This window comes from Bufo bufo, chromosome 1, assembly GCF_905171765.1.
Source record: "Bufo bufo chromosome 1, aBufBuf1.1, whole genome shotgun sequence".
Lineage (NCBI taxonomy): Eukaryota > Metazoa > Chordata > Amphibia > Anura > Bufonidae > Bufo > Bufo bufo.
Window position 1 is genome coordinate 326,664,666 of NC_053389.1, and position 15,613 is coordinate 326,680,278.

Sequence of the window (15,613 nt, forward strand, 5' to 3'; positions counted from 1 at the left end):
ATAGTGCTATATTCTCTATCTTAGTTAATTCTAGCAAGCAATTTTTATTTATTATTTGTTTTTCTCTGTATACATCAATATATATTTAGCATATCCAAAGCTACAGGTTGTCTGTTATCACTATGAGGGAGTGGTCTACCAAGATACCATGGATAAATAAAATAAAAAGAATAAAACTGAGTTTCCCCTTCCCCCCTCTATTTCTGGTTTGGTGTTACACATTTGGTGTGTTACCCTCCCCCCCCCCCTCCCACAGCTAATGAAAGTACTATATGCACTACGTTATTTTTTTTTTTCTTTGAGAACAATAGATGATAATTGTGGGGGTTGGGATTAGTCACAGCAGTTGTGAGCCCAATGGTTTGAAGCACTCTTTCTTTTTGGTCTACTGCATACAGATATATAATGGAGCGGTGTATACAGATATATAATGAAGTGTTGTATACAGATATGTAATGGAGCAGTGTACAGTATACAGATATATAATATAGTGGATACAGAGTGTATTTATTAGCTATGTTCCTATAGTGGCTGAATGTTTATACAGTATCGAAAAACAATGTGTACAGTATGGATACATTTGTATCTAGCAAAGTATTTAGATAGTGTATTGTACAGTATAATGGACATATAGAGATATGGATAGATAACCTCTGTATTATCAAATAATTATACAATATTACACTAATTATACTATATGTAAATTTATATATAATATAAATATATAAAATATATATATAAATATATTTATATATAATAAATCAATATAGCAGCAACGCTGTATATATTGGTCTAATTTTGCCTGTAAACTTTTGGTGTATTTTAAAAACTTACCCAGCGCTGCAGCTGTATTTATTTGATTTATTGATTTATTTTTATTTTTCATGTAACAATATTATTTGTTTTAATGGTGTCAGTGTTAACATCATAATTCATATTAGGTTTCCATTGCACAATTGTGGAGAAAGAGATCCAACATTAAGAATAGCATTATACACTTAAAGGTTAAAAAAAAAAAAAGATGAATGCAATAATATAGATTGTGTATCTGACATACTTGAAGAAAACTATCTTATTACTTGAAATTGGGACATTCTCTAATAACTTTCTTATTCCCTAAACACTGAAGGTATTTAGATGCAAATCGCGATTCATATGCTAATGCCGCCCTTCATTATCACATGTTTGGCTATTTGTGAACAAGTGAGGGAGTCTGTTTAACACTATATGGTGTTACTTTACACTATCAGTATGGCTACAATAGGATCTAATACAGACAAGCAGTGGAGCCAACACAGAAAAACCCTATACAATATCTTGGGATCGAGGACTCACTTAAAGTAAAGTGTCTATTTTTTTTATTCTAATGTTGGCACTATCGCTATGGACAAAACACATTAAATAAGAAAGTACTGTGCCTACCGTTACTGTAACTCTGTGTGGGGAGGAGGATCTGTTAGGAGATGGAAGGGTAAGGTGTGCCTTGCCATGTGTACAGTACAGTACAGTATGTTCGGCTTATTTATAAGGACCAGGCTGCAGGAGATATGTGTATTATCCTGATATAGCAATACTGGCATTTAGGCAAAAGGGGGCATAGATAGAAATATCACTACTGGGGATGATGAAATTAGATATCAGGTATATAGCTATATACTGTATATCTAGTGTTCCATATAGGGTCAGTAGTGTATGGTATTTATTTATAGGGTGTCTCAGCCTACCCTGTTATTAACAAATCACTGTTAGGGGAATAAAAAACGTGCTCAAGGACAATCCATAAATTAAAAAGAAGACATAAATGACAAAAGGCTGTGCGTATGTACAGTATATTTTTAGATCTGTGACTGTACAAGTGGATTGGATTTTGACAACACCAGGTGTTATCTCGGGATCGCGGACTCACTGAAAGTAAAGTGTCCATCTTTTATTGTAATGTTGGCACTATCACTATGGACAAAACAGATTAAATAACCAGGGCCAAAGAATGGTGATTTGCAATGTCCCAAAAGCTCAGATGCAGTGCTGGTGCACTGAGCATGCATAAAATGGCCGCCGCCGCCACCCACCTAACTAACAGAATTCTAAAAGTTAGTATTTTTTGGTCAATGATCTCAGGGCAGGGTAAAACGATTGTGCCCTGCACCCACACAACTATTTGTCTGTAGATCGCTGAGTTAGATTCTCTCCTATTCTCTCCCAGAAATCACAAGTCCAGCAGCATCCTCTCCCTTCACTTGTAACAGCAGAGTGACGTGCAGCACTACGTGACTCAAGCTCATATAGAGCCTGGGTCACATGCTGCTCTGGCCAATCACATCCATGCCATTAGTAGGCATGACTGTGATGGCCTCTTGGGGCAAGTAGTATGACGCTTGTTGATTGGCTGCTGTGCAGCCTTTCAAAAAACGCCAAGAAAGCGGCGAACACCGAACCCGAACCCAAACTTTTGCAGAAATGTTCGGGTTCGGGTCCGGGGTCCCAAAATCCTAAAGTTTGGTACGAACCTGAACTTTACAGTTCGGGTTCGCTCAACCCTAGACACAACCATGCCTGGTTGTAGGTTGAGTGGCGAGAGCCACAGCTCCGTCTGGTCTCTTATCTCCTGCCACAGCTCTGCGGCAGTGTGCTGTTTGTCACCTAAGCAGATCAGCTTCAGCACATCCTGTTGAGGCTCCCCCACTGCAGTGCTACACTGCTTCCAGCTACCGACTGATGCCTGACTGGTGCTGCACGCGGATAATTCAGAGTTGGAAATGGAGGAGGAAGCGGTAATGGAGAAGTGGGGGTTGGAGCCACTAACGTAGGTGCTGGCGGAAACCCTGATTGACATAGGGCCCCCATTCTTTCCGTCGGTAGCACCTGTGCTCAGGCAAATTGGGGTAGGTTTGAGAAACCGCTGAACCACAAAGTTGAACATGTGGGCATGGGATGTGTGTGAGCTTGCCGAGCTCCAAAGCCGCCACCAAGTTACGGCCATTATCAGACACAACCATGCCTGGTTGTAGGTTGAGTGGCGAGAGCCACAGCTCAGTTTGGTCTTTTATCTCCTGCCACAGCTCTGCGGCAGTGTGCTGTATGTCACCTAAGCAGATCAGCTTCAGCACGTCCTGTTGAGGCTCCCCAACTGCAGTGCTACACTGCTTCCAGCTACCGACTGATGCCTGACTGGTGCTGCAAAAGGAATAATTCTAAGGTGGAAGTGGAGGAGGAGGTGGAGGAGGAGAATTGGGGGTTGGAGCCACTAACGTAGGTGGTGGCGGAAACCCTGATGGAATTAGGGCCCGCAATCCTTGGCGTCAGTAGCACCTGTGACATCTCAGGGTACGACTCGCTCCCGGCCTCCACAACGTTCACCCACTGTGCCGTCAGCGAAATGTAGTGTCCCTGGCCCAATGCACTTGTCCATGTGTCCTTGGTTAAGTGGACCTTCTCAGTAACTGCGGTGGTCAGGGCACGTGTGAAATTATGGGACACATGTTGGTGTAAGGCGGGCACGGCACACCTTGAAAAATAGTGGTGGCTGGGGACTGCATAATGCGGGACGGCCTCCAAAATCAGGCTCCGGAAGGCCTCAGTGTCCACAAGCCTAAATGGCAACATTTCCAGGGCCAGTAATTTTGAAAGGTGTGCATTTAGTGCTATGGCTTGTGGGTGGGTGGCTAGGTATTTGCGCTTGCATTCAAAGGCCTGGGGTAAGGACATTTTGACGCTGCGCTGAGACACGGAAGTGGATGTGGTCGCTGATGGTGCTTGCGAAGGTCCAGGTACAGGGCGGGAGGTATACGTGCATGCACCTTCAACAGGGGATTGGCTAGCACTTAACACAGGGGAAGAGGAGGCAGTGGTGTGACCAACAGACACAGAATGTGGACCCAGGCATTCGTCCCACTTATTATGGTGCTTGGATGCCATGTGGTGGATCATGCTGGTGGTGGTAAGGTTGCTAGTGTTCACGCCCCGGCTCATTTTGCTACGGCACAGGTTGCAAACGACTATTCTTCTGTCGTCCGCAATTTCCTCAAAAAAGCGCCATACTGCGGAACACCTACCCCTTGGCAAGGGGCGATTTCCACATGGGCGTGTCCCGTGGAACAGTTGTGGGCCTGTTTGGTGTGGCCAGCCTTCTCTCTTTAGACACCCGACTGCCTCTTCCAGCCTGTTGTGTTGTAGCAGATCCCTCCCTCTCTGTACTGCTGTCTTCGCTCGGCTTTCCACCTGCCCAGGTTGGGTCAGTGACTTCATCGTCCATCACCTCCTCTTCCACTCTGTGCTCATCCTCCTGACTTGTTGACCTAACCACAACCTCAGTGAGTGACAACTGTGTCTCATCCTCTTCATCAACCTCTTGAGACAGTAATTGCCGTTGAGTTATTGGCAACGGTGTCTCATCATCATCCACCTCATTAAACAGTAATTGCCGTTCCCCACCATCATCTTCTTGTGATTGTGGATGCTCAAGAGTTGGGAATCAGGGCACAAGATCTGTCCCTCTTCAATCGTGCTTGGCGAGAGGGCCAAATCAAGGAATGGCGCTGAAAAGAGCTCCTCGAAATATCCGAGTGTGGGATCACGTGTTTGCCCAGACTCTCTATGGTGGACGGAAGGAGGATCAGGGTGAGGATTGGGTTGAGCAGACTCTTGGCTACTGAGACTGGACTTGGTGGAAGACAGGGTTGTGCTTAACTGACTGGAAGCATTATCTGCTGCAATCCAACCGACCACCTGGTCGCACTGGTCTGACTTCAAGAGTGGTGTCCTGCGCCGCCCTGCAAACTGGGACATGAAGCTAGGTCTTGTGGATGATTGTTTTTCTTGTGCTCTGGCAGCAGGCACAGTTTCACCGCACCCAGGGCCACGGCCTCTGCTTGCACCATCAGCATCAAGGCCACTGCCATGTCCCTTACTGCTCGACTTCTTCATATTAAATGTTATATATGTTATATATGATTGAAAGTCTGTCACACGTACAGTAGCGTAACAATTTTTTTATTAATTTAAAAAGGTATTTGGGATGTGGAAACGTCACATAGGAGATATCCCGCAGATAATGTCAATGCTGTCACCAGGGGCTAATAAAATATTACAGGGAATGTCACAGGTATTTGGGATGAGTAAACATTATACAGGAGAGTTACCACCGTTAATGTCACTGTCAGCAGCGTATACGCAAAAAAGTACACTGTATGTCACAGATAAATTTTGCAGCAAACACCGTCTACGGAAAAAATACACTGGATGTCAGATATTTTTTGGATGAGCACACTTTACACAGGAGATATGGTGCAGCTAATGTCGCTGTCTGCAGTGGCCTAACTATTGCACGCTATTTAGTGCAGGATGCACTAAAAATAGTTATTGCTGACACAATCAGCCGTAAAAGGACTTTTGGGTCTGTAAAGTTTTATCTACAGTATATTGTGCAGTTTGTGCTAAAAATACATATTGCTGCTGCCACATACAACAATAGTCCTTAAAAGGACTTTTGGGTCTGTTAAGTTTTAGCAATTTAGGGCAGTTCGCGCTAAAAATATATATTGCTGCTGCCACACACAACAATAGTCCTTAAAAGGACTTTTGGGTCTCTGAAAAGTTTTTCTACAAAAAATATTTGTATATCACTCCCTACACTGTCTGTCCCTTCTCAGCACAGCTCTCCCTGACTAAGGCCTATTGCACACGACCGTATGGCTTTTTCAGTGTTTTGCGGTCTGTTTTTCACGGATCCGTTGTTCCGTTTTTTGTTTCTGTTGTGTTTCCGTTTTTGTTCAGTTTTTCCGTTCCGTTTTTCCGTATGGCATATACAGTATAGAGTAATTAAATAGATAAAATTGGGCTGGGCATAACATTTTCAATAGATGGTTCAGCAAAAAACGGAACGGAAACGGAAGACATACGGATGCATTTCCGTATGTGTTCCGTTTTTTTTGCGGACCCACTGACTTGAATGGAGCCACGGAACGTGATTTGCGGGCAATAATAGGACATGTTCTATGTTAAAACGGAACGGAAAAACGGAAATACGGAAATGGAATGCATACGGAGTACATTCCGTTTTTTTTGCAGAACCATTGAAATGAATGGTTCCGTATACGGACCGTATACGGAACGCAAAAAACGGCCAGTAAACGGGAAAAAAAAAAAAACGGCCGTGTGCAGGAGGCCTAAGACTGAGCCGAACAGGCGTCATCTGGTGCTATATAGCATCCGATGACTCGTTCTAGCCAGCCAATCACTGTAATGGCAGTAACCAACATGGCTACAGCATTACAGTGAGGGCAGTATTTACAGTGTGGGCCGAATACCACCATGTGCCGAGCATCGAGATGCTCAAGCCGAACTGTTTTTTGGCCAAGCATGCTCGATTAACACTAGTATTGATAGCCAATTATATCAAGGCTAGCTAGAGTGGTTGGTGAGTGGCCTTCGAGATTTATTGTCCTTAGGCTCAGGCAACTCTAAGTGTACCCCTGCTGGGGACTATGAGTATAGTCGAATGTCAAGATGTCAAAGACAAGTTAAAACATCTTTTTCGTCAGATTTACATGGATCTGCACTTAAAAGGGTTGTGTGATGGGTACATTGTAAAATTCTCCATATAGTTTTTTTTTTTAAATGTTTAAGTCCTTTTAGTTAATTTTATTAATTAAATGGGTTGTCCGATTACTTAAATATAAAAAAAAAAAATGCTCAGAATGGTTTAAAATAAAAAGATGTAGCTGAGCTAAAGATGACTCTGATAACGCTGATAACACGTCAGTGTAATCGCATGCCATCTTGTGACAAAAGCCATTGAAATACATTAAAATAGTTACATTTTTTGTGCCATTTTTTACTTAACACAATTAACCATGAAGTTCAGCTCGGCTGCATCTGTAAAAGACATAAAACTTGGAATACCAATCCCCGATCACTGTCCAAACGATGCTTACCAGGTCCCCTGTTGGTCTCTGTAAGTTTCCAGACCCTTTTTATATGGACATGTATCCCTGTAGCTAATCACTGGGAGAAGGGTTGGCCCATTACAGTCAGTCATTGGTGAGAACAAGAGGGTCCATCATGGGACTCAGAAAGCTTTGGAACAGGGGTTGTGAGAAAACTTTTTTTTATTATGTTACAGTATTCTGAGCGCATTTGAAAAAGTGGCCAGACAGTACCTTGTACCCTTTTTGGTCGGGAACATTTAGCATTTTTGTTTTTTTACCTGCAGAACAGTTCACATAGCTGTATAAGGGATTATTTTTGAGGGGTAAGTTGCAATTTCTAATGACACCATTTAATATTGCACACAATACAGTGGGAAGTGTCAAAAAAAATATCCAAATGAGGTGGAATTTGAAAAATACACTATTCCACCACAGTTTTTATGGGTTTTGTTTTTACAATGTTCCCTATGTGGTAAAACTGACCTGTTATCTTATTTCAGTATGATTACAGTGATGCTACATTTATATAGTTTTTGTTGTGTTTTAATGCTGAAAAAAAGCTTTGAATTATTTTTATTGCCATATTCTAACTCCCATAACTTTTAATAGTTATGTATATGGAGCAGTGTGAAGGCTTTTTTTTTGTGGGGTAATCTGATAGCATTTTGGGTGTATATGACTTTTTGGTGACTTTTTATAAAAAAATTTAGGAGGTGAAACAATGAAAAATTAGCCTGCTATGCTCAAGAGCAGGTGCCATTTTTAAAACTCAGACTTAGGGGTTAAGACCTCTTGTACACAACAATACAAATTACTGAAACATAGTTCATTTTGGTTTCTTTCATGGAATCATTGTGCACATGACCATGTGTTTTCATTTCCATATGGAGTCTGCGTGACTCAATACACAGGATATTTCATCAAATGTCATATGACGGTCAAATCGCATAGAAGTTGCATTAAACGTTATCAAGTGAAAAAGTTAACATTCATTATTTGTATTTTGGTTCATTATTTGTAACTGCAATATAAAAGAAAATCTAAATAAAATACTCAGTTAAATATGAATATTAAATATTAAAAAAAACACAGGAATTCTTTTTTTCTAAAACTAATGCCCTCATCTGTAGTCCACCTCCAGCAGATATATATATATATATATATATATATGCTTTTTTCCCCCAGATTGGCCCTCCTTTTCACCACCATGACCCCCGCTCTGTTCTGGTGCCTAATATGCTAATGAGTAGCAAGGGTAAAGGTAGGAGAAGACCTGTTCTCCTCAGTGGGAGTACTCTTCTTTCTGTCTTTGATGCTGTCCAATCTCTGAAAATTGCTTCACAGCCAGGTAGAAGAGTACTTGTTGTTCTTACTTACATAGCCTCTTTGCTTTGGATTTAACAACTTTTACAAAAACAGCTTGTCTTCTCCCAGGCTGTGAATGGCTTGCAATATCTGTGATTTGTTAACATTTTGCTGTAATCCACATTTGCCTGTCATTTTGCTGTAAGTACTATATTTGACTGATTGTCATAGTGCTTGTATTCTTAGAATTATTTTTTTAATTTTATTACGTTTCTTTATAGGAGACTACGTTGTAATGGCAGTGTACTTTGATTTATCCAGAAGAATGGGTTATTTCACTATACAAACATATATACCCTGCACCCTCATTGTTGTTTTGTCATGGGTGTCTTTTTGGATTAACAAAGATGCCGTCCCAGCTCGGACTTCTCTAGGTAAGTAACTGAATGCATCTTGCTTGTTAGGACAGCATAGCTATGTTTATAGGGTTTGTTCCCCTGTTCATATGTCCTGTTAGGTCACATACTATATTTCTTAAAGTCTCTATGCCAGTTTTCCGGAGTACAAAAGCAAATATTTTTTGTGTAGTCAGAAATTTTATATCATGCTCATCACTTTTGAAAAGAGTGGATGGTGTTTATCGAGAGTGTGTGTAGCTTCCCATGACCAAACAATGTTATCTGTTATTAAATTAATATATTGAACTCCAGAGCATTTTCATTAGGAGTACAATATGAAATAAATCCCCCCATGTGCTTCATATACATGGAGGGAACCCTCTCGATTGGGCAAGGGGCAATGACCTCTAAATAGAACAATATCTGCTCTCGAAGACTCAGTATGAGCATGTATTACATAGTCACTCCTTTCTTTTAATAGATGTCATGTAAGATTGTTTTTCTCCTGCAGCGACTTCTGGACTACAAATGTATGGCCTCCTGCAGGTTCAAGCTGCGGAACCCATGAAAATCAACTGATAACCAGCAAGTGCTCATTTAAAAATATGGTTGTCCATATGGGACAACCCATCTAAACATTGGAATTTGAATTGAATTAAAGTGATTTACATTGCAGACAATAAATTAAAATTACTTTGTAAGGATTCAGACCTTTCTTATGCTTATTTTATAACATATTTAGTCATCATGCACATAAGAGTTCATGCTTTAGGGAGGAGGCTCATTCTAAAGTTTGCTATGGTTGCCAGTGGCCAACTTTCCTGGTTACACTCCTATTCCTATCAGTACCCGTCACTGAATCCTTCAAATGTTTCAAGAAAATGTATCATCAGAAAATTACATGAGTTTAACTATAAACATATTTTTGTAAAACGTTGAATTCATTTTTAAGTAATGCCACAAGCCATTTGTAAGCGTTTTTGTCAGCTTTTCTGTATACACAAAATTCTCTCATATTGAATGTAGACCAAATTATCTTATTATTATTATTGGATGGTGGCTTATTAAATGATAGCCCTATGGTACTAACAAAGGCAACAGGATAGAAACGCTACACACTATAAACATCTCCCCTGAATACACACATCTCCTTTATATGCATCTCCTCTGCCACCCTCTGGTGTCTGGAGGAAAATGTTGTATTCCATATTATCTTGGTGTAGACTGTGTAAGTGACAGTCTATTGAAATATATTTGAAAACTGTAAATCATAGCAGCTGCTAAAAAATGCCTTGCACCAGGATACTGTATTGTACTGAAGCGTTAATTCTCTTTTTAGGTATCACAACGGTCCTCACTATGACCACTCTCAGTACTATTGCTCGGAAATCTTTGCCTAAGGTGTCTTATGTCACAGCAATGGACCTATTTGTCTCTGTCTGCTTTATCTTTGTATTTTCTGCCTTGGTGGAATATGGAACACTTCATTATTTTGTCAGTAACAGGAAGCCAAGTAAGGACAAAGAGAAAAAGAAAAAGAATCCAGTAAGTATGCAGAAAATATTTTTGCTATTTTATAAAATGTTTCACTGGTTACTAGTAGAGTTGAGCGGACACCTGGATGTTTGGGTTCGGCAGGTTCGGCCGAACTTGAAAAAATGTTCGGGTTCGGGACCCGAACTTGACCCGAACTTGGCCCCGAACCCCATTGAAGTCAATGGGGACCCAAACTTTTGGCCACTAAAATGGCTCTAAAATAGTCCTGGAAATTGCTAGAGGGCTGCAAAAGGCATCAAAATGTGCTTAAGAGCATGGCAATTGTTGTGCAAACAAATGTGGATAGGGAAATGACTTACAATAACATAAAATACAGAAAACTTTAAAATAAAAATCTGGATCTAGGAGTAGGAGGCTGAGGAGGCGGTAAATGGGTAGATGTGGCGGTGTACTGTAGGTTGACGTGGCGGTGTTGGTGGAAGCGGCGGTGAAGGAGGAATAGGCAGCCAACACTGATTTGTGATATTTTTTTATTTTTAAATTGGGGTATCCCCCAAAATATTGGGACATATAACAAAATAAAACAAAGAATAAGTGCACTTGAGTACAAGAATGGATGGTTGAGGCTGGTATAAATGTCTATTCTGCACAAGGTACGGACAATTCCTGTGGGATCCATGCCTGGTTCAATAAACGTAAGCTTGTCCACATTGGCTGCGGCCTGTCATAATGCTCTCTGCTGTGCTAAACACACGTTCACACTATAGACTGGCTGCAGGGCAGGTCAGCACCTCCAAGGCTGACAAAGCTTTTCCACATTTTGGCCATGCTAACCCTGCCTTCTCAGGTGCTGGCGGTGCCCCAGCTGCGTTGGCGACCTCTTCCTCCTCCTTTGCCTTTGCCTTGTGCTTCCACTGTGCCCCCGCTGTCAGGTGGGAATGCCATCAGCAGCGTACGCTTGTAGTCGCGCATCTTCCGATCAGTAACAGATGTTTTCACAAAATTTAGTTCCCTGTCAGCAATGCAGAGCAGGGGTTCATTCACGGCAAAAGGGGGTTCATGTCACCCAGCAATAGAACAGAGGATTTTGAGAGAACGAGGCCCATGTCACCCAGGCACAGCAGGGGTTCATTCATGGCAAAAGGGGGTTCATGTCACCCAGCAATAGAACAGAGGATTTTGAGAGATTTAGGCCCCATGTCATCCAGGCACTGCAGAGGTTCATTCACGGCAAAAGGGGGTTCATGTCACGCAGCAATAGAACAGAGGATTTTGAGAGATTTAGGCCCCTGTCACCCAGGCACAGCAGGGGTTCATTCACGGCAAAAGTTGGTTTATGTCACCCAGCAATAGAACAGAGGATTTTGAGAGATTTAGGCCCCTGTCACCCAGGCACAGCAGGGGTTCATTCACGGCAAAAGGGGGTTCATGTCACCCAGCAATAGAACAGACGATTTTGAGAGATTTAGGCCCCTGTCACCCAGGAACTGCAGGGGTTCATTCACGGCAAAAGGGGGTTCATGTCACCCAGCAATAGAACAGACGATTTTGAGAGATTTAGGCCCCTGTCAACCAGGCACAGCAGGGGTTCATTCACGGCAAAAGGGGGTTCATGTCACCCAGCAATAGAACAGACGATTTTGAGAGATTTAGGCCCATGTCAACCAGGCACAGCAGTCGTTCATTTACGGAAAAAGGGGGTTCATGTCACCCAGCAATAGAAAAGACGATTTTGAGAGATTTAGGCCCCTGTCACCCAGGCACTGCAGGGGTTCATTCACGGCAAAAGGGGGTTCATGTCACCCAGCAATAGAACAGACGATTTTGAGAGATTTAGGCCCCTGTCACCCAGGAACTGCAGGGGTTCATTCACGGCAAAAGGGGGTTCATGTCACCCAGCAATAGAACAGACGATTTTGAGAGATTTAGGCCCCTGTCACCCAGGCACAGCAGGGGTTCATTCACGGCAAAAGGGGGTTCATGTCACCCAGCGATAGAACAGACGATTTTGAGAGATTTAGGCCCCTGTCACCCAGGAACTGCAGGGGTTCATTCACGGCAAAAGGGGGTTCATGTCACCCAGCAATAGAACAGACGATTTTGAGAGATTTAGGCCCCTCTCACCCAGGAACTGCAGGGGTTCATTCACGGCAAAAGGGGGTTTATGTCACCCAGCAATAGAATAGACGATTTTGAGAGATTTAGGCCCATGTCACCCAGGCACAGAAGGGGTTCATTCACGGCAAAAGGGGGTTTATGTCACCCAGCAATAGAAAAGACGATTTTGAGAGATTTAGGCCCCTGTCACCCAGGCACTGCAGAGGTTCATTCACGGCAAAAGGGGGTTCATGTCACCCAGCAATAGAACAGACGATTTTGATAGATTTAGGCCCTTGTCACCCAGGCACAGCAGGGGTTCATTCACGGCAAAAGGGGGTTCATGTCACCCAGCAATAGAACAGATGATTTTGAGAGATTTAGGCCCATAGCCAGAGGCTCCACCAACACCACCACCGCGACCATGACCACATCCCTTATTATATGTTTGCCTCATAGTTAGCGTTCACAAAGCAAAGTAAAAATTGGTTAAGTATGTTAAAAATAATTAACCGCCAATATAAACCCTGATGTAGGGTATAGCACTCAATTTATTTTTTAAAAACTCTATATGACAGCGGTATTTGTGGCCTAAATGTGACAGTCACCGATGCAATCAAATATGACCATTATATGAACAAAAGTATTTTTTTTAACCGCAGTAACCTAATGGCCGTATTTGTGGCCTAAATGTGACTGTAATCAATGCACGTTTAATCAAAAATGACCAGTATATGAACAAACGTTTTTTTTAAACCGCAGTAACCTAATGGCCGTATTTGTGGCCTAAATGTGACTGTCACCTATGCACGTGTAATCAAAAATTACCAGTATATTAAAAAACGGTTTTTTAAACCGCAGTAATCTAATGGCCGTATTTGTGGCCTAAATGTGACTGTAATCAATGCACGTTTAATCAAAAATGACCAGTATATGAACAAACATTTTTTTAAACTGCAGTAACCAAATGGCTGTATTTCTGGCCTAAATGTGACTGTAATCAATGCACGTGTAATCAAAAATTACCAGTATATGAACAAACGTTTTTTTTAAACCGCCGTAACCAAATGGCCGTATTTGTGGCCTAAATGTTACTGTAATCAATGCACGTGTAATCAAAAATGACCAGTATATGAACAAACGTTTTTTTTAAACCGCAGTAACCAAATGGCCGTATTTGTGGCCTAAATGTGACTGTCACCTATGCACGTGTAATCAAAGATGACCAGTTTATGAACAAACGTTTTTTTTTAAACCACAGTAACCTAATGGCCGTATTTGTGGCCTAAATGTGACTGTAATCAATGCACATTTAATCAAAAATGACCAGTATATGAACAAACATTTTTTTAAGCTGCAGTAACCAAATGGCTGTATTTGTGGCCTAAATGTGACTATAATCAATGCACGTGTAATCAAAGATGACCAGTATATGAACAAACTTTTTTTTTAAACCGCCGTAACCAAATGGCCGTATTTGTGGCCTAAATGTGACTGTAATCAACGCACGTTTAATCAAAAATGACCAGTATATGAACAAAGTTTTTTTTTCTTTAACCGCAGTAACCTAATGGCCGTATTTGTGGCCTAAATGTGACTGTCACCTATGCACGTGTAATCAAAGATGACCAGTATTTGAACAAAAAGTTTTTTTTAAGCACAGTCAGCAAAAAAGCTGAATTTCTGGACTAGCAGACATGCAGATAGATAGTGCTGGTGCACTATCGTTGCATAAAATGGCTGCCGATTAGGTATTGATAGTGACAAACTGAAGTAAAAAAAGGTTCGTTTTCAGCAGAAGTTGGCTCAGTGCAGGCTTAAAAAAATTGTGCACTGCACCCACAAAACACATTGGATTTAGATCGCTGAGTAAAAAGGCAGCTCTTCTTAATATTTCTCCCTGATCTCTCCCTGACAGCAGCTGCAGCCTCTCCCTACACTAATCAGAGCAGAGTGACGGGCGGTGCTACGTGACTCCAGCTTTAATAGAGGCTGGGTCACTGGCTGCAGTTGGCCAGTCACAGCCATGCCAATAGTAGGCATGTCTGTGATGGCTTCTCAGAGCACACAGTTAAACGCTTGTTGATTTGCTGCTGTGCAGCTTTTCAAAAAGTGCCAAGAAAGCGCCGAACACCGAACCCGAACCCGAACTTTTATGTAAATGTTCGGGTCCGGGTCCCGAAAAAGCTAAAGTTCGGTACGAACCCGAACTTTACAGTTCGGGTTAGCTCAACTCTAGTTACTAGTGTCACCTTGCTCTTTTTTATTGTTCAGTTGTGTCCTAATTGCCAGATAAAGCAGCTGGATAAATAGTTACCAAAATGTTCCACCACATTGCTGCTGCGGATTCCTTGTTACTCTTTCACATAGCTGACTGGTCTGCTAAATATGACATAGATCCATCAGTTCATGACTATATCATATTTATCTGTTATCATCCTCCTTTCTCTTTATTTTGGAGATAGCAGCAGGGATGGGGAGGAGGTCATGCAAAGCAGCTTAGAATGTGGAGAGGGAGGTAAAGAATTTAAGGAGGGTAGCTCACTTAGCCGATTTATAGGGATATAGCATAAACAAAGCAGCTTACAGGAGAATAGAGAGAAAGTGGAGCACTCCTGGCAAAATCTGTAGAGGGAGTGGGGATCACACACTTTTCAATATTTATGAGCACAAGGTAGAAAAGCATAGGGCTGTAGAAGGAGAAATAAGCATAAAGACGCAGCTATACTGATAGAGTCTGAAAATGATTTCTGGAATAAAGACTCCCTCCTGAAACTGCTAAGTTAATTGCAACTCAAGATAACCACTAACATTCCATGCCAAGTAAAAAAATATTTTTATGTCACTGTTTCCATAGTCTTTAAGACAACATATTTTTAAAAGTATACTGAATTATTAGGGTGTTTAAACAGGTAATCACCAAATGGTGTATCTCGCTAACTGGCAGATATAGCAACTATAATTTTTAACACATAGTAGAAATTTTAAAAGATAGAATATTAATACAATTCTTTACCGTAGTCTTTTATTAAAGATTACCCTTCAGCCCAATATACTGTAGTACAAGCAGAAATGTTGCATCTAACCTTCGCATTTCACTTCCCTATGCTGATTCTGTTTTTTGCTATGTTTTCTCTATATACTGTATATTTGTTGATGGTATAGACTCTTCTTGATGTGTTGTGTGCTTTCAACCAATTTGATGGATATATTCTGCTGTTTTCTCTCATGAAGTGTCACAAAAAACATTGGGGTAGATTTATCAAAACAGGTGTAAAGGAAACTGGATTAATTGCCCATCAAATTCAATCAGATTCCACCTTTTATTTTCCAAAGAAGCCCTGAAAATTAAAGCCAGAATCTAATTGGTTGCTATGGGAAACTAAGCCA

The 15,613-nt window shown here is 41.5% G+C and overlaps 1 protein-coding gene across 6 annotated transcripts in view; it reads left to right on the plus strand.

Moving 5' to 3' along the window:
* Positions 1 to 15,613, plus strand: part of GABRG2 (gamma-aminobutyric acid type A receptor subunit gamma2) — a 288,951-nt gene that overhangs the window by 250,360 nt on the left and 22,978 nt on the right. For 3 of the 6 annotated variants that reach the window (XM_040442009.1, XM_040442018.1, XM_040442026.1), the window contains 2 exons: positions 8,513 to 8,665; positions 9,969 to 10,174. In XM_040442009.1, the coding sequence (XP_040297943.1) occupies positions 8,513 to 8,665; positions 9,969 to 10,174 (359 nt within the window). Of the gene's footprint in view, positions 1 to 8,477; positions 8,666 to 9,968; positions 10,175 to 15,613 lie in introns of all 6 variants that reach the window. The other 3 variants (XM_040442045.1, XM_040442054.1, XM_040442036.1) reach the window with 2 other exon arrangements.